Source organism: Ambystoma mexicanum, chromosome 8 (genome assembly GCF_040938575.1).
Source record: "Ambystoma mexicanum isolate Mex_15411 chromosome 8, UKY_AmexF1_1, whole genome shotgun sequence".
NCBI classification, from domain to species: Eukaryota; Metazoa; Chordata; class Amphibia; order Caudata; family Ambystomatidae; genus Ambystoma; species Ambystoma mexicanum.
In genome coordinates this window covers 415,770,320-415,793,446 of record NC_090929.1, presented here as the reverse complement: position 1 = coordinate 415,793,446, position 23,127 = coordinate 415,770,320, and the positions used below count along the sequence as shown (strand labels likewise).

Here is a 23,127-nt window from a genome sequence, read left to right as displayed (position 1 = left end):
CTTGGTGCTGTGATGAATTGTTAAAGTGAATGCTCTTTTTGGTGTTTGAGTTGTTCTTGGGATCAGTGTTCTTCCTTCCATGGGTGGTAATGGCGCCTTAAGGCATCTGTGCTCTTCTTGGTGTGCTGAAAGTCTGATACTCTTCTCGGGATGGGAGTTCTCAGTGGGAGCGATGCTCTTTTAGTGGGTGGTTATGACTCTACATTGGATGTATGATGTTCTTGTTATGCCAAGTGTCAGATGCTCTTTGCTGTGTGTGATGCAACTGTAATTGCAACTGCAATTGGTGCAGTCAGTGATACTCATTTTATAAGTGGCAATACATGTGTCTGACGTTCATGCTCTTTTGGCTATCTGATTTGGGGAATTGTCTTGGGATCTTGGTAGTTTCAGAGCTCCTCTTGTTGTTTGTGGTGAATTGATGTTCCTGATGGTTTTCTCTGTTGTTTTCAGAATCCACAAGCCTGTCGCCAGTGGCGAGCCCTAGAAGCCGTTAAACATGTCGGGGTTGCCATTGTGTCCAGTGCGGTCACCACAGTCATAGCCACCATCCCGCTGTTTTTCTGCATCATCGCCCCTTTCGCCAAGTTTGGCAAGATTGTCGCCCTGAACACAGGTCTTTCCATAATGTACACACTCACTGTGAGCACGGCCTTCCTCAGCATCTTGGGCCCCAGCCATTTCACGCGCAGTGGCACCTCCTTCATCAAAGCTGTGATGGGAGTCCTGTTAACCACAGCTGGCGGCTTCTGCATATATCTTGTGCTGTTGAAAGGTGGGATAGAAATGCCTCTGCCCAGCAACACGTCTTCTTAATGCTCAGGACAGGCCAATGTTTTCTAAAGACACCTTTTGTAGAGCTCTTGTTTCTAAAGATGGCGGGTGTGGGGTGTTTTTTTCCACTTCTGATGCACTGTATTTCCTGTTACTCCCTAAAGCATTTCTTCATGCAAAATGGTGCTGCTGGAAAGCACCAAACAAAGCGGCCCCCATGGCTCTGTTTTCTACATGCCACATATCGAAGGAAAAGGGTGAACCCCAGGAAATGATGGCCTGATCCACCGGCTTAGTGAGAATTTACTGTGCTCTGTGATCACAACAGCAACAGCAAAATGAGGCTCCTCCAGCACAGTCTTTAGAAGCAATGTGGCATGGGTGCTTGGAGGTCAATGGGGGCTGCAGTGGAACAGAACTCTGGCATCCTCAGGTAAAGTGCTGGCTTTTCCACCTCATGAGTGCCATCACGTCATCACGCCAGCCATGCAGTGTCGACATGCTCCTTGGTCTGTGCTGTATCTCACAGACGTGCACAACACGCTGTCTCAGTTATGTCAGGCCATTAGAGGGGAGTCTGGGGGTACAGTAAAACTGCCAAAGGAGTGGGACTCCCAGCAAGTGAGTGTCAATGTGATTGCCACCCTTTCATAGCTGGTTCAATTTTCATGGTTGATAGTGCAACACAAATCCCACAACCAAAACATATATTCCCCACAAAATCAAATGTAACCTTGGCTGAAGCAGTGGTATATCACAGGTGTGCATCAACCAGATTCCCGTGGATGTGGATGCCGTCCCAAATTAACATTTTAAGGATATGGATCTTCATCTCGAAAGCCCTTGAATATCTCAATGTTTTCGGGGAAAAAAAAATAATCCCTAAGAATCCTATGATGATCGCATTTCATTGTGAGTCCCTAGTTGGTCGCTTCCCTACTTCAAATCTGTTTGGTTGGTTCTTCCTTTGTGATTAGCTGTCTGGTTCCTCCTGTTTCTTTCCTTCAGTTTCCCAAGCTCGTTACTTCATCTATCAGCCCAGCTCTGGTTCCTTTATTTGAAAATCATGGGTTGCTTCTGTCCTTCCTTCTGCACCGTGCGTGGGCCACCTCTCTTAGTTTTGTCTGAAAGGGGCGTAGAGGTTCCAGCAGCATTTGAATGTGGAGCAGCCAGGTTTCATACCTGGACGGGAAACTGACAAGGTGATCGTTAGGGAATGTAGTAGCACATCCTCACATTAGCAAGCCTCGATGGTGCTTGGACTAGTCGGCTCCTTTCAAAACAGCGAATCATGAACAGTTGATTAAGAGAGACAGAGTGGCAGAGAAGATAGACTGTCGTTGAGATAGGTGGTGGGCCTTTTAACCGATCATCAACAGCAGATGAACTTGTGAGAGATGTCATGTAACCAGTTTTCTACAGAATATAGGTTTCTGTAGAGGTCCTCTCCTCATTCATTCTTTTTAATATATATTTTGCTCTGCTAGAAGTAATTAGGGAATTTGTTGTTAGTACCCAATCTTGTACGAACGAAGCACAAATAGAGGTTGGCGTTAACAAACAGACAAAATAACAATTGGTCACCTCAAACCTATGCTTGCAAGCAGTTAACTCTTGGATGAATCAAAGCATTCTTCACTAAAATAAGCTGAAGACTCAGCTCATTGTCTTCGGGCCTTCTGAAGTATCAGCCAGAAACATAGTACCGTGGAACCCAACTACTGCGTTGCAGGAGTCTGTAATTAATGCAACCAAAGCCAAAATATCTTGGGTGAATCCTAGACTCTGAATGTTCCTCTAAACCAGAGGCCAACGTGCTGGTAAAAGCCGTGGATCATTTCCTGCCTGTATGACTAACCAACAAACTTAAACCAGCATAAAATGCAGACTTAAATGGGCCAAAGGTCTAAGGAAAAGGAATCTTATTTTCAAGAAGCGAGGACAGTTGGATCATCTGTCCGGTCGAGGTCAGGGTAAAATTGTGTGTCGTTGCATGTTGGATGTCTTCCCAATTTACCTGATTGAGTTGATCTCAGTAGTTGTACTATCTTTGACGGATGATTTTCAAGTTCAGTTTTCCATAACACAGGCTCCATTCCCCAGACTAGATAAAATCAAGCAGCTCACAAAAACTCTTCTCCCTCCAAACAAATTGAACCCTGAATTTGTTCTCCTACCCATTAGAAGGGACCTTTGGCTACCTTACCCTGAAAACATGAACTTTAAAGTCAATACATATAATGAACAAGTTGCTTACCAAGTGTAACGTTCTTTCGATTGGATGTTCCTCCCATGTATTCCCCATCTTAGATATATCATTACCTTCAGCTTTGCGTTGCTGCTTCAGAAACATTTTTCTCTCTCCAGCAGAGGTTGCTCCACTCGAGGCCACGGCCTTGATGTTCCTCGGCGGCATCCGTCAAACACCGACATCATCCGCTGTATAAATGCCTCAAGCGCGCCTGTTGGCCTCAGTTCTGTTTTTTTTTTCTTCGTGTTATGTAGCCCATAGTTTATAGTTAAAGGACGTGCCTCTTTTGACGCAAGCCTTAAAAGAATTTAGAGTGTAAATCACGTGAACTGTACTGTGGGGTTGGCTGGGAGGGTCTTTGAGGAATACGTAGGAGGAACATCCAATCGAAAGAACGTTACAGTTACTAAGTAACTTGTTATTCAAATGGATTGTGTCCTTCCACGTATTCCTCATCTTAGATAGACTCCCAAAGCAGTTTTGTATTGGAGGTGGGAGTACAGAAATGTTCTAGTCATGTACAGAATGAAGTACAGATTTAGCAAAGAGAGCTCCTTGAGAAGAGGTCGAATCTAGAGCATAATGTTTTATAAATGTATGCATGGAGGACCATGTGGCTGCTGCACAAATATCTTGTATGGGGACACCCCTTTTTAGTGTTGTTGAAGTTGCCATGCCCCTGGTTGAATGAACCCTCAGCCCATCTGGTGGTTCTTTCCCAGCCAATCTATAACATTCTGTTATAGCCAAAATTATCCATCTAGATAATGTTTGTTTAGTTACAGCAAGTCCTAATTTGCGGCCAGTGTATCCACAAAAAGTTGATCACACTGACGTATTTTTGCCAATCCTGAAATATAGAAGCTAAGAGCTCTTCTGGAATCTAGTCTATGTAGCTGTTCCTCTTCCTTACTTGCGTGAGGAGGGGGGTAGAAAGTAGGCAGTGTTATTTTTTGTAACAGGTGAAAATCTGAAACATTTTTTGGCAAAAAGATGGTTTTACTCTAAGGACTACTTTGTCTTTATAAAAGATGGTGTGAGGAGGACTGCTAGAAAGCGCCTGTAACTCACTTACCCTGCGGGCTGATGTCAATGCTAAAAGAAGTATTGTTTTTTAAGTAAGAAGCCTTAGTAGACAAGAATGTAAAGGTTCAAATGGAATGCATGTGAGGAATTTCAGAACTAAGTTTAAATCCCACACAGGAACTTGAAAAGGTATTGGAGGAAACACATTATTTAGACCTTTTAAGACTTTAATTATTAAAGGTATCTTAAAATAAGATTCTTCCTCTGAGGAGTGCTTAAAAATGGAAAGCGCTGCTAAGTATCCTTTTATCATACCAACCTGGAGCCCCAGATTAGCCAAGTGTAATAGAAAAGATAATATTGTGGGAATATTACATTGAAATGGGTCTACATTCTTTTCTCTGCACCAGTCACTGAACTTGTTCTAACGACACCGATACAGAGATTTGGTTGCTGGCCTTCTGGCCGAAAGCAAAATCTCCATCACGTCAACCCGAAAGGTCCCAATCCTCATATCTCAACCTCTCAGAAGCCATGCGTGAAGGTTGAGTGTGTTGACCTCTGGATGTAGAACATGACCTTCCTCTTGCGAGTGAAGATCCTCTCTTTTTGGAAGACTTATTAGAGGGCAGATGGACATGTCCAGAAGGTCCGGGTACCATGCTCTCCTGGCCCAATCCGGGGCAATTAGGATCACCATTTTCCTGAACTTTCTCAACCTCCTGATTACTTGAGGGATCACAGGGACTGGAGGGAATGTGTACAGAAGTGGAAACTCCCAATCCACCATGAATGCGTCCCCTAGAGCTCCTCTCGGGGGAAATTCCCTTGAGCAGTACAGTTCGCACTTCCGGTTGGCACTGGTCGCGAACAGATCCACTTGGGGGGTTCCCCAAAGGGTGAAAATCTCTTGAATGACTTCCTGAGCTAGCTCCCACTCATGGGAGACTGTGCACTGCCTGCTCAGAGCGTCCGCCACTGTGTTTTGCTCTCCGGCTAGATGAACTGCCGATAGAGAGATCCCTTCTTGTATTGCCGAGAACCAGAGCTGCATTGCCTCTCGGCACAGTGGCAGTGACCCTACTCCTCCTCTCATGTTGAGGTAGTACATGGCCACCATGTTGTCCGTCATTACCAGGACATTCTTTCCCCGTACAGAGGGCAGGAAGGCCTTCAGTGCTAGTCTGACCGCCCTTAGCTCCAAAAGGTTGATGTGTAGTTTGGACTCCGATGGAGACCAACGACCGCTGATTGTCAACTAGTTGGTATGAGCTCCCCACCCCGTGAGTGAGGCATCCGTTACTACTGTTATCTCCAGCCATGGTTGCCAAAAAGATTCTCCTCTGAGGATAAGTTGTCTGCAAGCCCACCATTGTAGATCCTGTGCTACCTTAGCTGGAACTTGCAATAGATCTGACATTTCCCCTGAGAATTGGGACCATTGAGTCCTGAGAGCCCATTGAAGGAAGTGGCAAGTCTTGGACAGATGATCCTGGGCTTGTTCTGGAGAACATGCCCTGATCATCCAATCGTCCAGATAGAAGTAGACATGAACCCCCCCCCTCTCCTGAGATTCGCTGCCACCACCGCCATCAACTTTGTGAAAACTCTTCGGGCGGAGGTCAAACCGAATGGCAGAACTAGAAACTGATAGTGAGAATTGCCAATGGCAAACCTCAGGTACTTTCTGTGCTTGAGATGGATTGGCACATGAAAGTAAGCATCCTGAAGGTCCAATGATACCAACCAATCCTGTAGTTGGAGAGCCTGAAGGATCTGAGAAAGTGTGACCATCCTTCCTTAGGAACTTGTTCAAGTTTCTCAACTCCAAGATGGGTCTCAGTCCTCCATCCTTCTTTGGAATGAGGAAATATGGGGAATACCAACCCTTGTTCCTCTCCGCTAAAGGTACAGGTTCTATTGTACCTTTCTGTAGCAGGGTTAAGACTTCCTGCAACAGAAGTGGATCTGGATGTTTGACAGAGTTGTATCACGGTGGGTGATTCTGAGGTTTCTTTTGAAAACAAAGGCAGTAACCTTGGGATACTGTTTCCAGTGCCCAAGCATCTGAAGTAATGCCATGCCATTCTTCCAGATGGTGTGAGATCCTGCCTCCCACTGGGGTCTTGTGGGTCAAAACCTCAGAGTGGTTTTGTGGCAGCTCCAGCAGCGGCTGAAGGGACAGATGCCGCTGCTGGGGCAGATCTAGCTCCTTTTCCTCGCCTCGAGTACATTTTCTTTGACCTCTCTGACTGGCCTGTCCTCTTCCTCTTCCAAATGAGGAATAAAATCAAAAGGGATGACCCCTCCAGGAAGATGAGCCTGTGTAGGGGTGTTGTTGAGGTTGTCTTATAGCGGCACTGAGTGACTTTGCAGCCGCTTTGGAGGTCTTCAGCTTCTCCAAACTTTCATCTGCCTTGCTGACAAACAACCTCGAGCCGTCAAATGGCATATTAGGAAGCCTGCTTTGCACATCCGGTGAAAAACCTGACTTTCTTAGCCAAGCAAATCTACGTAGACCCGTGCTAGATGCCATGGACCTACTGATACTGTCAGCTGTATCCAAACCTGATTGAAGGCATTCTTCCGAAGCCTCCTTTCCATCCCTTATTATGGATAGGAACCCATCACGTTCCTCACCTTCTGGGATGTGTTCAGCTGCCGCTGACATGCAGTCCCACAGGGTATATGTAAACCTTGCAAGGGTGCAAGTTACATTAGTGGATTTTAAAGCCATGCTCCCTGATGTAAAAATCTTCCTGGACCATGCATCAACCTTTTTATCATTCCTATCTGAGGGAATTGTGGAGTATGCAGCATTTCTAGTAGAGGTAGCTGCTTGAACTACCAGACTTTCTGGAGATTGGTGTTTACTTAAGTATTCTGGGTCAGAATTACAGGGTCTATATTTTGACACAAACTTTTTATTAACTGCTGGAATGGCTTCAGGATGTTCCCATGCAGTATTAACCCTCCTTTGTAAGGCTACATGAAAGGGAAGTATGGGGTCTTGCGGAGGTCCTCCTGAAAGGATATCAGTCATGTCATCATCTTGATAGACAGGTGAATTTCTACCCCATCCCATGAATTCAGTAACTCTACTCATTAATGTTCTATAGCCCGCATCAGCATGTTCTGCTGGGTCAGGTTTTTCAAATTCGTATTCTGCAGAGGTATCCAGACCACTTGCTGATTGCAAGCATTCATGTAGGTCTTGTACTTTAGATTGAGGGTCAACTAACTCCTCAGGGACTAGTCTTGTTCCATCCAAGTTTAACACCAGCAGGAGAAACCTCTTCATCTGCTGATGACTCTCCTTCATATATGGATGACATGGTCCTAAAGAAATCATGTCTACTCTCAGGATGAAAACTCTTTTCAGATGGTATATGTTTTAACATTGGTATAGGCATGGGCGTCGCCACAAACGTCGATAGCATCGATGTTGTAGCAACAACCTTCAATATTGTCGAGGTAGCTTTCGAAGGAATTGTCAAGACCATCGACACTGTTCAAGGAGCCTTCGATATTGTCGATTGTATACTTGACGTGACCTTTTTAGGTTGAGTCGTCGACGTCTTTTGCTCGACTGTTTTCGATGGCTTTGAGGGCGTCTTCTATATAGACCTCGATGACGCATGAGAGTCTGATGCCATTTTCTTTCCTTCTACCTCTGGTTCATGCACCGGTAGGCTTTTTCCATGAGGTGTCTGGGAGGAGTCCCTGGATGGCAACCTCGACAATTTTTTGTCGGATTTTCTTATTTTAGATATTCCCCTGTCACCTTTCTTGTTAGACTTTTTTGAGGGGGTCTGGGCCGCGTTCTCAATTTTTTTTTAACATAGAAGCCCTAAATGCTTTCCATTTTCTCGGGGAGTCATGTCTTGACGGACATGTTATAACTTCCTCAGATGACGTCGAGGAAGAAGAGGGAGACCGGTGTCGTCTTTTTTTCGCCTTTTTGGAGGACGAAAAAGAGGACTTCCCGGATCTGCTCCTCGACCTATATTCTTTATGGCGGTTTACCGAAGACTCCGCCGAGTCTTTTCTCCCCTTCGAAGAAGACTTCGATGAACACTCCCCCATCGCCAGTTTACCTCTTCGTTCTTTTAAGGCCTTATGGTTCATCGATTGACAAGAACCGCAGTCATCAACACGGTGATCGGAACCGAGGCATCAGAGGCAATTTTTATGGGGATCAGTCAGCGACATCTATTTCTGGCATTTCTTGAATCCAGTCTTCGTGTGGAAGGGTTCGATGAAGACGACATTATTTTTCTCACGAAACTGAAGTGCCGTTTGTAACGATCCGAAGCGAAGCTAACGGAAAAACGGAACTGAAGCCAACGGGCGCACTCGAGGCATTTATACAGCGGATGACGTCGGTGTTCGACGGATGCCGCCGAGGGACATCGACACTGCGGCCTCGAGTGGAGCGTCCTCTGGTGGAGAGAGAGACAAAAAATGTTCTGAAGCAGCAAAGCAAAGCTGAAGGTAAGGATATATCTAATATGAGGAATACATGGGAGGACACAATCCATTCAAAAAACAGTTTTGTGGCATTACTGATTCCATTGCACCTTGCAGAACCATTTCAGTCGGTCCAAGTCTTTGCACCAGCCTGGGTACACTCCATTGCTTCGATCCAAGATCCCCTCCCTTCAAAAGGTTAAGGAAATGGCCAAAACCCCACTCCACAGAAGGTAGAGTTGAGCTGTGTACTAATTGCAAAGATTACAAGATATCAGTAATTCATATATATTTTTATTTCTCTACTATTATTGAATCAGTGACAAACCCAAACAGGCAAATCTTTGGATCTTCGAGACAATTTGAAAATTAAACTAAGCTGCTGCCAAACTATCCTATCTCATTGATATTTTGACACTAAAATCTTTACTATCCATCCTTTTATAAGCTCATCTAGTCTTTCCATTCCTACACCATCTAGGGATTCTCATGACTCGTACTGCAAAATAATCTCCCCCTCCTTTGTCTTTCGTATAGTCGCTGCAGCAGAGAGAGAAGTCATTGGCTCAGATTCTCAAACCTTTTTTGGCGCAAGAAATGAGTTGTGCTTTTGCATCTCATTACTTGCACCAAAAAAATATTCACCAAGATCAACAAAGGTCACTTGAATGTGTGCATCTTAGATGTGTGCATTCAAGTGCCCTCTGTCACTCTCTTTGCAGATTTTCACAAATAAGGGGGCATTTTTGTGCATTTCAAGGTCCATCCCGAATTCACAAAGGGGTTGCACTTTCAAATGTGCAAAAATTATAGACCTTCAACTGCATCTGTTTAGACTAGATGCAGGGTAAGGTGCAGCGCATGACAGGGTTATTTCTGCCCCTTTCATGCATTTTCTTTGAAGTGGGAGAGCAAAGGTGTGAACCCGTGCTCTCTCACTTGTATTTCTATCCATCAAACAAGGATAGAAATGATTTTCTTTTTTTTTTACCGCAGTCCACGTGGCAGGCCTGTTAAGTGCTTGTCACTGTGAAATCGGTGCCAAGCCCCCAGATGGGTGGTTGGAGCCTGTTATTCATTAGTGTTAGGAGCACCCTTCGGACACTAATGTAAGCAAGGGGGGGCTGGCCAGTGCAGGTTTGTGCTAATGCTCAGGCATCCCCTGAAATGTGCAGGTCACCTTTGAGTATAAGTTGACTGGCACATTTCTGCAAAGAGCTGAAATGAGGAAAGGGCATCCTCTGAGCTTGATTTCATCTGTGCTCATTTTCTAAAATGGATGTCACCTGATGTTTACGTAGCCCATGCCCCTCTGAAATTGTTCAAGATTGTATAACTGAGCTTTCATCGTTTATTGCTTCAATAAGTAATGAATCTGTACAACAAGGTATGTGCCTACTAATCTTAAACAGTCCTCAGCCTATTACAGGAGGTTGTTCTGATGGATGAACACCTGGGAATAATTGCCAGGGTTTACATGGCCGCCCTGAAATATCTAACCCATGGTCTCCAGGAATGTCATTGCTAAATTAGTGACGAATGCCCCCTCAAGATCACAACACTCCTATCTCCTGCCACTTGCACTGGTTATAGTAGGCCCGCTGATCCATACATGTTTACATAACACCACACCAACACATTTTACCACACTGATCAATTTCAGCAAATCCTCTCATAGTCTACAGTCATATTTCCTTACAATGGCCACTCCCCCTAGATTCAGCCTAAAGTATGCTGGCGGAAAATGTATTTCTGCCCAAGGTGCCCAACCATGAGGTTCTCTCCCAGAATCCTTCAGACTCATTCCTAATTTAACATCTTTTCCACAACATACTTAAAACTATCTTCTTTGAAGGATATATTTCTAAGCATAAATTAATGCTAAGTTATTATTAAGCAGCTGTTATACATTTCGTGTCTTAATTTACTGTAAGCTCTTTTATGCCTCATGCTTTGGGCGCTAGATGAACAGCCAATAACATAACATGACATCTCCCCCAACATACCATGCAGGAACTAAGGCCTAGTGGAGGGCAGTTTGGAATGAAGTGTCCGACTAGAGAGGTAAAAGGGTTGTAGCCGCCCCTCCCCTTCTTGTGAGAATGAGTTGCTTTTAAAGACTACTTCGGCTTCAGAGGAGCCCTTAATATGTTTCCTGTGGGAGCAATGTATGTTCAGTTGGCCATACCACCTAGGGGTGCTCGGTTTGCAAAGCGTGTCTTATGAAAGTGCACACTGACCCACTGTATATTGATTTGATGCTGTGAAACCTGCACATGGAAGGGGTGAGTCTATTTGTGTAGTCAGCTGCAGTCCGAGGGGGAGACTTCCTTTGGAGCTGGGGTCTGAGGCTAATGTTTGATGGGTAAGGAGACAGTTTTGGGTCAGAGGACGGTATCTAGCAGGGGACAGGCTGCCACAGATGTTTGCTGTTCCCACCAGATGGGCTTCGCACAACGGAACGCCATTTCAAACTGATCCCATTAGCAAGTACATTTTCAGCTTCAGTGATTCCATCATATTCCTCCAATGGAAGGGCTGGAGCCCGGGCCCTGATACGCAGTCCATCTGTTCCAACAGCAGGAGCAGGCAGGGTGTGTGTAGGGCGGGCACTCTGCAGAACTGGCGGTATGTTGATCCGGCAGGGACTGGGCAGGGTGCGTAGGGAGAGCAATGTGTCGTGCATGGTGGTAGGGCGGCCATTTGCTGCATTTACAACAATGAGGGTGCGATTGACAAGTTCAAGTATTGTCTTTTGAGGCAGCAATCAGCATCCTGCTGCTGGTAGTTTAGTTTGTTTTTTAGTTTTCAAGCCTAGACTTACAAGTTCCAGTGTACAAAGTCGTTTTAAATGAATGTGCAAATTAACAAGGGGGGTCCTGGGAGTCCCTCTGCCAGACATTAGTCCTGGTTACGAGAGACTTACCCAGAGTCTTTAGCTCACTATCTTTCACAGAGAAGAAATATCCCAAACATATCAGTCTTTGTCCTGCCCTGGGGCAGTCCAGCACCGAAATGCTAGGCAATTCTCCTCTGAACAAGAGTACCAACAGAAACCCCAGACACGTGTTTCGGTCTGGTTGGACCTCATCAGTAGGGTGGATCTGTGCCTCTCTAAGAATAGTGAGCAAGGGGTCCACGTCTGGATTCCCCTAGTAACTTAGGGTGAGACCCAAAGTTACTTGAATATGCAAATTAACAAGGGGGGTCCTGGGAGTTTTTAAATGAATGGCCAAGATTGGTCAAAAATGACTCTGATCATATTGACCATGCTATGAATCCCCTCATCATGTCTCCTGCTTTAGCAACATCCCTGTCCTCCACTGTAAGCATTTTCTGTCCCAGTGTTCACTCGTGATCTCCATATCACAGGTGTCCAGATCCATGCAGCTGCAGCTACATCATGCTGCCCCACCCCGCTCTACTATGCAATGCCCCACTCTGCTCTGCTCTACATCAGTGCCCTACCTCTTTCCCTGTTATTTAATTTCTCTTTCTCAGTGCCCTGCTCCACGCCAGCCTCTATGTGTCAGTATGTGCAGCTCTACATTGCTCCGATCCTTGTTCCCTCTTAGTGTCTGCTAAGGCCGCATTCTGGCTCTTCAATCCAGAATAGATGGAAAGTTAACCTGCAAGCTTAGTAGACCAACTCCCGCAACCTAAGGGAATGCCATATCGGCTCCAGACCATCCACCTATTAGCCAACAAATTGGCACTCGGAGATACACAACTAGAACATGGCACTTCAAGGCACTGCCACAACCCTAAGAGAACAACTTCCTTGTCCAATGGGGTCAGCAGTTGGACCACCCACAAACTTAAACTAGCCCTTATGCATGGCACTTGAAAAGCACAAATCTACACCTCCAACAGCAACTGGCATGCCAAGTCCCCGGCATAATCTCCAAACAAGAGGTCCCCTCTCTGGACACAAAGCCATAAATGCTTCCAGCACATCAAATCTAGAAAGCTGCCGCGCATGCAGAGCTCCGGCTGCGTCTGATCTGCAAACTCAACACAAAGAACCACAATATTTATTTTCCTCTCCTTTTTTCCCTTTCCTCCTCACTAACGAAACCCACCAGCTCTCTTTCTGGAACCCCAGATCGCCTGGAGACCATGCAAATGGCAGCAGAGCATGGTATACAGCCTAATACCATGGCATAACATAACATCCGCGTAGTCAGGGTCTTCTTTACCATCATTCTGTTTGCCTATGCCCAGAGGCGTTGCTAGGGGGGGGCTAAAGGGGCTATAGCCGGATAGAAGCTCAGGGGCTACAACCAAAAGGCTGGCTAGCCCTGAGTCCCGACATCACTGTAGCCCCGGATCTTTTCCAGACCTAGCAACACCCCGCCATGCTGAGGTGAAAGGCATGGGAACCGGGGCAGATCCCGCATTCCCATGCCTTTTAATGCTGTTAACCGGTAGAGATTGCCACCACGCACAAGTGCACATGGCAGAAATCTGCAGTGAGGCCGCCATGACAAACATGGTGACCATCATTGTCCATTGATGTCTGTGGACTGCTGGCAGACATCAGTGAAGGTTTGCAGAAAGCCAGCATTTGACTGCAGAAGGAGCAGTTGCAGCACACTTTTAGAGTGTGTAGAGCGCGGACAGAAAGCACAAAAAAGAGCTGCCACCTGCATTCCACTTCAGACGGTAGTGGCTGGGGCACATTTGGTTTTTAGGGATGGAAGAGCAGGAAAGGAGGGCATGATGGAGATCAGCTATAACACTGGACCCACAGGTTAGGTAGGGAGAGAAGAACACAAAGGCGGGGCACGTCATGGCACAGTCTACATGTTGCTGCCACAGGGGCATTGCACAGACTGATTGGTTTTGTTATGCACACCTCTAGGTGGCAGTTAGAAATCTCATGGTTTTGCCTTTGGTCCAATCAAATTCCACCACCTTTCTGGAACTCAAAGACATGGCTTTTGTGGGGATTTGATTGTGGTCCATTGCAGCTTGCCTCATTCTGTTGCGAGTGCTGGTCTACGAGCCCTGCATGCTTGTATATTTACCGTCTGGCTTGGGTTATAGTGGATCACACCCTGTGATGCAAGCACTGCCCATGAAAAGCACACAGCTTCTGCTGGAGGGCTGGTCCCTAGAGAAGAGGCACCCTCTTCTACCATTGCCGCCCCTCAGTTCCAGCTGTAGACATGCGAGGAATGCAACTGCTGGCATCAACTCTGCACATAGGAATGCCATGGCCTCAGGAGCCAAGCACACACCTGAAATGCTACCTCTGTGCCCTTGTGACCCATAATCTTTGGTGCCAGCTCCGCACCAGAGATCCATCAATTGCAGCTCTGTACCTGGGAACAGCCTTGCCTCTGGAAATGTGCATCCATTCTGATGCCAGCTCCAGTCCTTGGTGGGATGCAGTCTATGGTGCCAGGACAGGGCCTGGGAGGGGTACACCTGTGGGACTAGCACTTCAGAATGGAGGGAAATGCGCTTTTGGGTCAGTCCAACAGTGCGTGGTATAAGAATCTTTAACATAACATAACATAACTCTGCCAGTAGGGATGTGTGGCCTTTTATTCAAGTCGAGCATTGGGAGTGTGCGGTGGAGGGGGCAATAGTGCCATTTCTAGACGAATAACAGATACAGCTTCTGGTACCAGCTTTGGGCAAGGGAGGGGTAAAGACTGTTATGCCAGTGTCAACATTGCAGGGATGTGGTTGCAGCAGTAGTTTTTTACCTGGGAAAGATGTGGTCTCTGGTATACAGTGTTTATATCGATTTACTTTTAGATTGAATGCCCATATATCGAATTTTTTAGATTGAAAACCTTTATAGTGAATGCATTTATGGGTGCGGTAAAGGGTTACATATTTTTGGGAAATGGTCGGGTGGGTTTTTAGGGGTTGGAAACGGGGATTTACCCCCCCCCCCCCAAAAAAGAAAAATCCATTCACTATAAAAGTTTCCAGTATAAAACATTCGAGATATGTGCATTCAATGTACAATATTTCGATATGAAGACATGTAACCGTGGTCTCTAGTTCTAGTCTGAATGTGAAAGATCCCACCTGTAGTGCCAGTATCAGACATGGAATGGTGTACCCTCAAATATAGCTGTGCACATGAGAGATGGGGTGCATCCATGATTGCATAGATTATAGATGGTGATTTCAGTCTTTTGGATCAATTGAAAGGTATTGTTTCCTTGGATTATAAGTGTAATTATAAATATCATTGAAGACCAGTTTCTAAGCACGAGACCGGGGTGCATTTGTATGGTATTTTGTTTTGCACTGTGAGTTATGGGATTTACTTTGGTAATGCAATCACAGTATATATAAGAAGGAAGGTGGATTATTAACATATCTAAGTAACTATTGACACCAGATCAGGACTGTCCAACTATCTGCTCGCTCTGCCCAATTATTGAAGGTTTAGTTGCACTCCTACAACTGCTTGAAATTGTAATGTTTGGTCAGTGGTCTATGTTTGCAACAGAGACGCACCAGCCTTTCAGGAAACTGGTAGATTTCTCAACGCACCATTGCCTTTGAAAGACCATTGGGGTTCACATAGAATGTTCCAACTACCAGATCTGATTGACATCCGATTGGCTCTGCATTTATTTTCCTAGCTTGTTGGGTAGTTTCCCTGATTTCTCTGTTATAGGCCAGCCCGACTCTAAATGTCCCTGGAAAATATTCCTTGGCCATCTTAAGTGAGAAAATGGAGCCACTGGTTGCTGTATCCCGTCGCTCCAAAGCCCTCTTAGCGGGCTGCATGGGTGAAATGTAACAGCCAGGATCCTTTAGTAAAATGCGCTAATGAGAGGGGACCACCAACCGTAGCACTTAAACGCTATAGGGTCCCCGGCATACATTGTTCCACTTCTGCAAAACAGGGTGAACAATGAAAGCGTAAACACCGGCAAAATCATGATTATTCTTGTATGTTATGCTCCGTTTTGTGATGAAATAAAAATCTAAAGGCTGCCTGCAAATTATGCTTTACAAGCGGAACTTACAATGGATTCTGATAGCGCTGACAACAGGCGGATTCCACTGGGATCCATTCATAGTCCGCCTGCATGAGAATCTCTTGCAGGAATCAAGCCTGGAGGAATTTGAAGGAGGTGGAGAAGGAGTGCACGGCGGGAATGCCAAATCCTTTCCGTGGCCTCACTCCTCCTTCCAATACATCACAAATCCCCTGGAGTGCGAAAGTAAGGCGTAAACAGCCTACTTCTTGAATGTACACCTTACTTTTTTCACTCCTCCCTTTTTTGAAATGACCGCAGTGTCTATTTCATCGACCGGTACGTTTTCGAGAGAGTTGCCGTGGCCTTGCCGGCACCAGCGAAGCCGCATTCGATGACATTGCACGTTCTCAGCCGTGGAATTCTTTTAATTTGGCAGTCTCTCATGCCTGCACCGTCGGTCGTTGCAGTGGCTTAACAGGGTAATGAGTTGTTTAGTCTGGCAGGGAATTGAGTTTTATGAAATGTTGATTCACTCTTCATTGCTGAGATGTGGGTTGTGCAGAGGCAGCCGGCAGGCTCTGATGGCCGCAAGTAAATATTGTCCTGGCCAGATAATGGAAAGGAGGTGAAACTGTGTCCTGATTATAACCACCCTTTGAAATGCATCTAATGTTTAAATTGTGCGAGGAGGCGGCGTCCTGGAATGGCAGTGGATTGAAACAGGGAAGACTGATAAGGGCCTCCAAATTAACTCTCCGCGTTTGTGAGGAACAGCAGATCTCACTGATGAGGTGGTGGGTGCACGTGCCGTCGGGTTACAAGAGAACCCTCTTTAATTAACTGCTGGGCTATTATGCATGTCTGTGCAAATAGGACGAACATACTCATCGTCAGCACTTAACAAGTCAAGCCACTTCTGATAATATAGCTGTCTCAAAGAGTGATGCTTCGTATACTTTTGTAAGTGTCAGAATTACCGAACGTAAAAGCAGAGTTAAAAAATCACAAAGCGAGACCAAACCACAACTGTGACCTAGCATGTGTTTCTATACAGTGCAGTCGATATTCAGTGTCAATAAGTAAATAGTGCAGCAAACACACAAAGAAAGTCTCCTCAATGGAAGCCACCTGCTGTGGCATTAAAGCATTCATAGCCCACGAGTACACGCATGTACTATGACTTGAATCCAAAGAGCGGCTGATCTAAAGGACAGACTGTGCATGAATACATTCTGTTGAGAGGGGATGTGCGAAGGTGTCAATTGTGATCCTTCACCATTCTTGGGAGCTCTGAAGGGTGTAGGGGACCCCGTGATTACCATCAAACGTGTCCCTTGGTAATATCCCCTTTCATCTCATATGGCTTTCATGCCCTGCCTTTAAGGGCCGGCCGGCCTGAGCTAAGGCAGACACGAGTGAAGCGAGATACTCAGTTTGGCCTCTAGGCCGCTAAAGGCCTTGTACGCCTGACTGGCAGGGCATTAAAGTCATTCACACCCCGGGGTTTCGTCCGGGGTGCAAATAGCTATCACCATTTTTCATCAGAAGATCTGTGCTGCCAGCGCAGCCAATCTCCTGATGAAAAATTGAGAAAGAAAAAAAGAAAAAAAAAAGGTTGGCCAACGCCATATGGAAAAGGGTCTAAGTCCATTTTCCATGTCTTTGGCATCTAGACGGGAAGAGCTCTGGGACCGGAGCGCAATGATCAGGTCCTGCAGGTAAGTAGAAGGGTTAGGGAGGCAACAGGGAAAGGTTCCCTGTTTCCTTCCCTCAATGGAAAAAACAGAAAAAAGCACCACCCGGGGAAGGGCCTCGGCTGGTTGGGGGGACAGCAGGCGAGGATTGTGTGTTCTCGCCCGCTGTCCCAGCCACCTGATTGGCTGAGCGCCCTTCCCCGGGTGTGAATGCAATATATTGTCCAGTGGTTACAATTAACCAGGGGGCCTGAGTATAATGCCTGCTACCCCTTTTGACCACACCCTTTGATCTGTTGCAGATCGTCCCCCTGTGCACCATTCTCCAAGTCTGCGGAAACTGAAAGCTATTTCAAACACACTAGGCCCAGCATTAAATGCTACATCATAACTGGGTAGCAGCCTTTGCTCTTACTTATCAAGAGGCATCGATTGAGCAGGCATCGGACTGGCCTTTTAGCCGCCCAGTTTCGAACGTTTTGGTGGTAAGAAACCATTCTGCTTATATTTTCTTGAACTCTCTTTAGTATATGCTTTTCTCTAGATGTGTGGCAAAAAAATATGTAGTACCAGTAACACATCATAAAGAAAAACCTTTATGGACTCCCTGGGAGATTGGTGGTGGTGGGAGTTGCGCGTCAAAAAAAAGGACTCCCTTTTCATTCCTAAAATCACTTGTTATGAAAACAATGAGCAATGCACCAACACCACTTACAGCATTCAGGGGCCTTGCTGTCTGGCACCTCCCTGACACCTTCCTGCATCTGCCGGCTCACGCGGTGCATTATCTGCTCCGTTTACAGCATTCGGGCGCCTTGCTGTCTGGCACCTCCCTGACACATTCCTGCACCTGCCGGCTCACGCGGTGCATTATCTGCTCCGTTTACAGCATTCGGGCGCCTTGCTGTCTGGCACCTCCCTGACACCTTCCTGCACCTGCCGGCTCACGCGGTGCATTATCTGCTCCGTTTACAGCATTCGGGCGCCTTGCTTTCTGGCACCTCCCTGACACCTTCCTGCACCTGCCGGCTCACGCGGTGCATTATCTGCTCCGTTTACAGCATTCGGGCGCCTTGCTGTCTGGCACCTCCCTGACACCTTCCTGCACCTGCCGGCTCACGCGGTGCCTTATCTGCTCCGTTTACAGCTTTTGGGCGCCTTGCTGTCTGGCACCTCCCTGACACATTCCTACACCTCCCTGCACCTGCCGGCTCACGTGGTGCATTATCTGCTCCTAGACATTTTCATTACAGTTATCTTTTAATTGTGTTTATGTTTGTAGTCAACATTTAAGTGCACCTTGTAACACATTTGCTATTTGGGGGTGTTGCAATCTCCTCCAGGTCCTAATGCCGGACCCTGTGAATTCTGGGTAGAACTTTCCACAATACAATGTGTGACCTTTTTGACGCCCAAGTAGGAGTTCAGAACGGCCTCCATTTCACCAGGAGCACCTTAATGCAGTTCTGTCGTTTTGGCTAACAGGACAGGCACCTGCTTGCAATGTAAAAAAAATCTAAACTACAATTAACAGCGTGCAAAGTGGCTTTGGCTAAAAAGGGAGAAGTGGAAAAAGGTGTTCCTGGTCACATGAAGACATTTGCCCTGCCTTTCTGACCTTCCTCTTGACTTTCAAATGAGCCGAGTGGCGCTAGAACGTAGGAATGGGTGCTTACCCTTGAATACAGGTCATACAATCTAAAATGACCATCATTTTTGAAAAACCAACACATTGAAGTTGATTATTCCCAGCTGTAAAATGATATTCCCAGCTGTAAAATGATCAGTAAAGTAATTTCCTACGGAGGGGCAATATCTCAATGGATTGAATGGTGGGAGACCCATCAGAGGCTTCATGAGGGTTTTTGGGTTGTGCTGCAAGGAAGGTGTGGATCCATAATGCTCCCCTTGCCCACATTCATCTGCTCCAAATTCATATTGGGCCAAAGGCAGGGAGGATGTGGCTGCAAAGTCCCAATGTGCAGCTCAGATGGTTGTCTACGACAATGAATCCCCCTGTCACACAGTGTCCCCAGAGCAGTCAGGCAATCATGCCTGACCCACAGTGGCCCAGGAGCAGTCAGGCAGACACGCCTGAGCCACAGTGGCCCCAGAGCAGTCAGACAGTCACGCCTGACACACAGTGGCCCCAGAGCAGTCAGGCAGTCACGCCTGACACATAGTTGCCCCAGAGAAGTCAGGCAATCATACCAGACCCACAGTGGCCCCCGAGCAGTCATGCCATCATGCCTGACCCACAGTGGCCCCAGAGCAGCAATGCAGTCACGCCTGACACATAGTGGCCCCAGAGCAGTCAGGCAGTCACGCCTGACCCACAGTGGCCCCAGAGCAGTCAGGCGTTCATGCCTGACACACAGTGGCCCCAGAGCAGTCAGGCTGTCACGCCTGACCCACAGTGGCCCCAGAGTAGCCAGGCAATCATGCCTGACCCACAATGGCCCCAGAGCAGCCACGCATTCACGCCTGACACATAGTGGCCCCAGAGCAGTCAGGCAGTCACGCCTGACACATAGTGGCCCCAGAGCAGTCAGGCAGTCACGCCTGACACACTGTCGCCCCAGAGCAGTCTGGCAGTCATGCCTGACCCACAGTGGCGCAAGAGCAGTCGGGCAGTCATGTCTAACCCACAGTGGCCCCCGAGCAGTCAGGCAGTCACGCCTGACACACAGTGGCCCCAGAGCAGTCAGGCAGTCATGCATGACCCACAGTGGCCCCATAGCCAAACCGAATGTATCCTTTACTTGTACTGCATATCTTATTCCCCACTGCAGTAAGTATGACAGACTGAGTTGTCCTGCTAGGTTTCGTACAAAACTGAACAGTGATGGAGGGAAGGCTTTGAATAAATCATAACCACTGGCTTTGTGCTCGTGATCTGCAGGTTCTCGGCAGAAGACATGTTACGTATTTTGACAACCAAAGAAGAAGGAGAAAGAAATCCAGGAAAATATTTCTGTCTTTTTCAACTCCGCTTTAGCCCCCCCCCCCCCGCCACCCCCCACCAAGTTTTCCACACCACGCCCCACTTAGTATTTTTGCAATCAAAGCTGTAGTTCAAACTACTTCTCTTTGCAGACATTGGCCTTATTCTGCCAAGTCTCAGATAAGAGCTGCTGTTAGCCCATGGGGGGGCACTGGATGGCTAAAGGCGCAGCCCCCCTCCTTTGCCCCATGCATTATGTATATGGTTATATATAGAGTGCACATTCCCCATAGGCATCACAGCACTGTAGAGATACAATTGAGTGGATGAAAAGATTGCAGCGGGTGGGTCATTGGGTGAACGATCATGCGTTCAATTCCTTGCAGACAACAAGGTGCCCAGGGACAGTAATTCCAGAGCTGGGCTGAAGGAGTGAACTTCAGTGCATCACGTCCCAAACTGTGTGCTGAGTGCCTGATCTGATACCATGGTTTTGGGTCAGAGAGAATGCGAAGGGGTGTATCGAACCAAACTGGCTGACCTAAAGCATGGGCTAGCCTAACGACAGGCCCAAAGGGCCACGCTGAAGGCCTTCAGGGCGATGGGCATGGCCACAGACAGGCTGTGATATGGTTAAAGGTGGGGAGCTATAGTGGTTGTCTCGCAGCCTTGTGAACACACTGGAGCTGGCAAAGCGACGGCTTTGCCAGACTTGGGCAAATGATGCCTGCGGTATATGGTGGCAAGGGCGTTGACCACGGTTAATTGGCGAGAGAACAAGCGATGCAGGAGGCTGTGCCTCAGGGTTTCGGCTTGCTGAAATCAGCTTGTACGTGCACTCAACTGAGCCACAACGGAGAGAATGGAGCTAATGAGGATTCTGAGATATGATTTACAGAGGACCAGGAGGTACGGCAAGACCCCCTTCCTGGAGTCCCTCAAGTATAGTCCTGCGGTGGTGAAGAAGTGTTTGTCAAGGCAATTTTATATTGGCTTAAGATAGCTCGCAGGTATCCATCTCCTAACAAGATTTGGGAATAAAAATATGATATCCACGGTGGTGCACAATCTCTGACCCCCAACCGAAGGTGGCTCTGGGCGTTGTAAACATACATTTAAAAAAATGACCAAATTAATGTAGTAACGCGGAAAAGGGCTGTACATAAAAGCAGAAAATAAGGATGCTAACTGAATGGATCTCTCAGAGGTGCCTCATATTACAGTCGCGGTGGCTGATTGAAAAGGTAACAGTGCCACTAACTAGACATGACCACAGAGAAAATGTGCAATCCAGCCATAGACTGTGCCACCAATACCAATCATCGGGTATTTGGTGGGGGAGTAGAATGCGCAACTTTTTTTAATGCGGCTGAGCATCAAGAAAGGTCAGCGCAACACCACCATCCAATGTTAGCCTAAGTTTGTGCAAAAAGGGTAACCACGAATTCGGTAATTGTGACAGGCCGTAAACAGGCATGAATGCAGAAAAGACGAGATTTTCATCTTTGAAGACCCATAACTGGGACACAAGTTGTTCAAGCAGTCTTGCAGGATCATGTGTCAGCGTCACTGGATCTGAGAGCCTTCGAGAGGGCTGCTGTGACTTTGGAATTCCATCGCTCTAGTTGATACCAGGTGGCACCACTTCTGAGGTGGGATCTGTCAGTCACTGAGAGAAGGTTCAGACCTATGGACGGATGCAGAAGGACAAGGGGCAGGGGTCGCATCTGCTAATGCTCGGTACTCTGGTGGGTTCTGTGGGTTTCATAGAAACGGAAGCTCATGAACGGGTTGGACCTGAGCGAGAGGCTGGAAAGGGAGGTTTGCTATGCAGACTGCCGCCATCTCCCACCCGATGTGCTCACAGATCTTCTGACTCACTCGGAAAACAAAGAGGTGGCGACGTTCTCTCATAGAACAATGCAGCAAGGAATAATTGATTTAGTGCCTGCGATCACTTAAATTCCTATATAATCCTGAAGAACACATTGACAGCATTCTAGCACCGAATATGCACTGAGTAAAGTAGATGTTTTTAGCTTTCAGAGTAGTTTTTTTACACCCTACATTGAGGCTGAAAAAACAGGCTTAGAATTTTGGTTGTAATTGCAATGCTATCATCTGTTGGTGGGATACAAGATTGCATTTGTCAATTTCCAGGCTGTAGCGTTTATTATTAGCACCCGGGGCAGGGGAGCCAGCTAGTCAGGTTGCTTGGATCGTGGGCTGAATCTAAGGCTACAAGCACACGAGCCAAGCAACCTGACAAGCACACGTTCACGTTCCAAGCAACCTGACAAGCACATGTTCCAAGCAACCTGGTGGCTGCTAGAGATGCTTGCTTGACTTCATTTATGCTGAGCCTTTGTTATCTAACTATAAGCGAGTTGGTGTGGATTGTGCTAATCAAGAGCAGGTTACTTCAGCCATCACCTGGATGTTTTTCAAACTTAAATCTGAAAGATTTTGAACTTCTTACGTTTTGGGGGGAAATGTGGGTACCCTTTAGAAAATGAACTCTGACCACCAAATCACCTCGACTGGGCCTGCATCCCAGCATCTCAGAGTGAAACCTTAGAGTCCCCAACCTTGTGCATAGAGCAATACTATGGAAGTGTCCATATGCAATCCTTCATTCATTCAGCCACTTTGATGTGTGTGTTTTGTTGTTAAGGGATATCCCAGCCCGAGGGAAGCTGCTTGGTGTGTGGTGAGATTGTGCCACGATGCGACCGACGCCGGAATTGTGCCGCCGGCCTTTTGAGCGTCGAACGTGGGACCTAACCTAGCACAATAAGTTATTGGTGATGATCTTGTATTGTAATTCTGTGGACTCACTTTTGTAACATGTGCCCCCTTCCACCTCTTTTGCAATGTTCCTTGTTTTGCAAACTCTTTGAATAAAAAGACTTTAACACAGTTTGGATGGTGTTGGCTAAAGTCAGTGCCTAAAAAGGAGTCTAAACATTATTAATGGTTCACATGATGCGTTTAACACCAGTGTGTTGT

General features: G+C 46.8%; 1 protein-coding gene across 3 annotated transcripts in view; it reads left to right on the top strand.

The window, feature by feature from the left end:
* The window catches only part of DISP3 (dispatched RND transporter family member 3), a 355,755-nt gene extending 332,717 nt beyond the window's left edge, over nt 1–23,038 (top strand). For all 3 annotated transcript variants that reach the window (XM_069609930.1, XM_069609931.1, XM_069609929.1), the window contains exon 22: nt 454–23,038. In XM_069609930.1, coding sequence (XP_069466031.1) covers nt 454–816 — 363 coding nt within the window. In that variant the 3' untranslated portion in view covers nt 817–23,038. The remainder of the gene's footprint in view (nt 1–453) is intronic.
* Nucleotides 23,039–23,127: the final 89 nt, after the last annotated feature.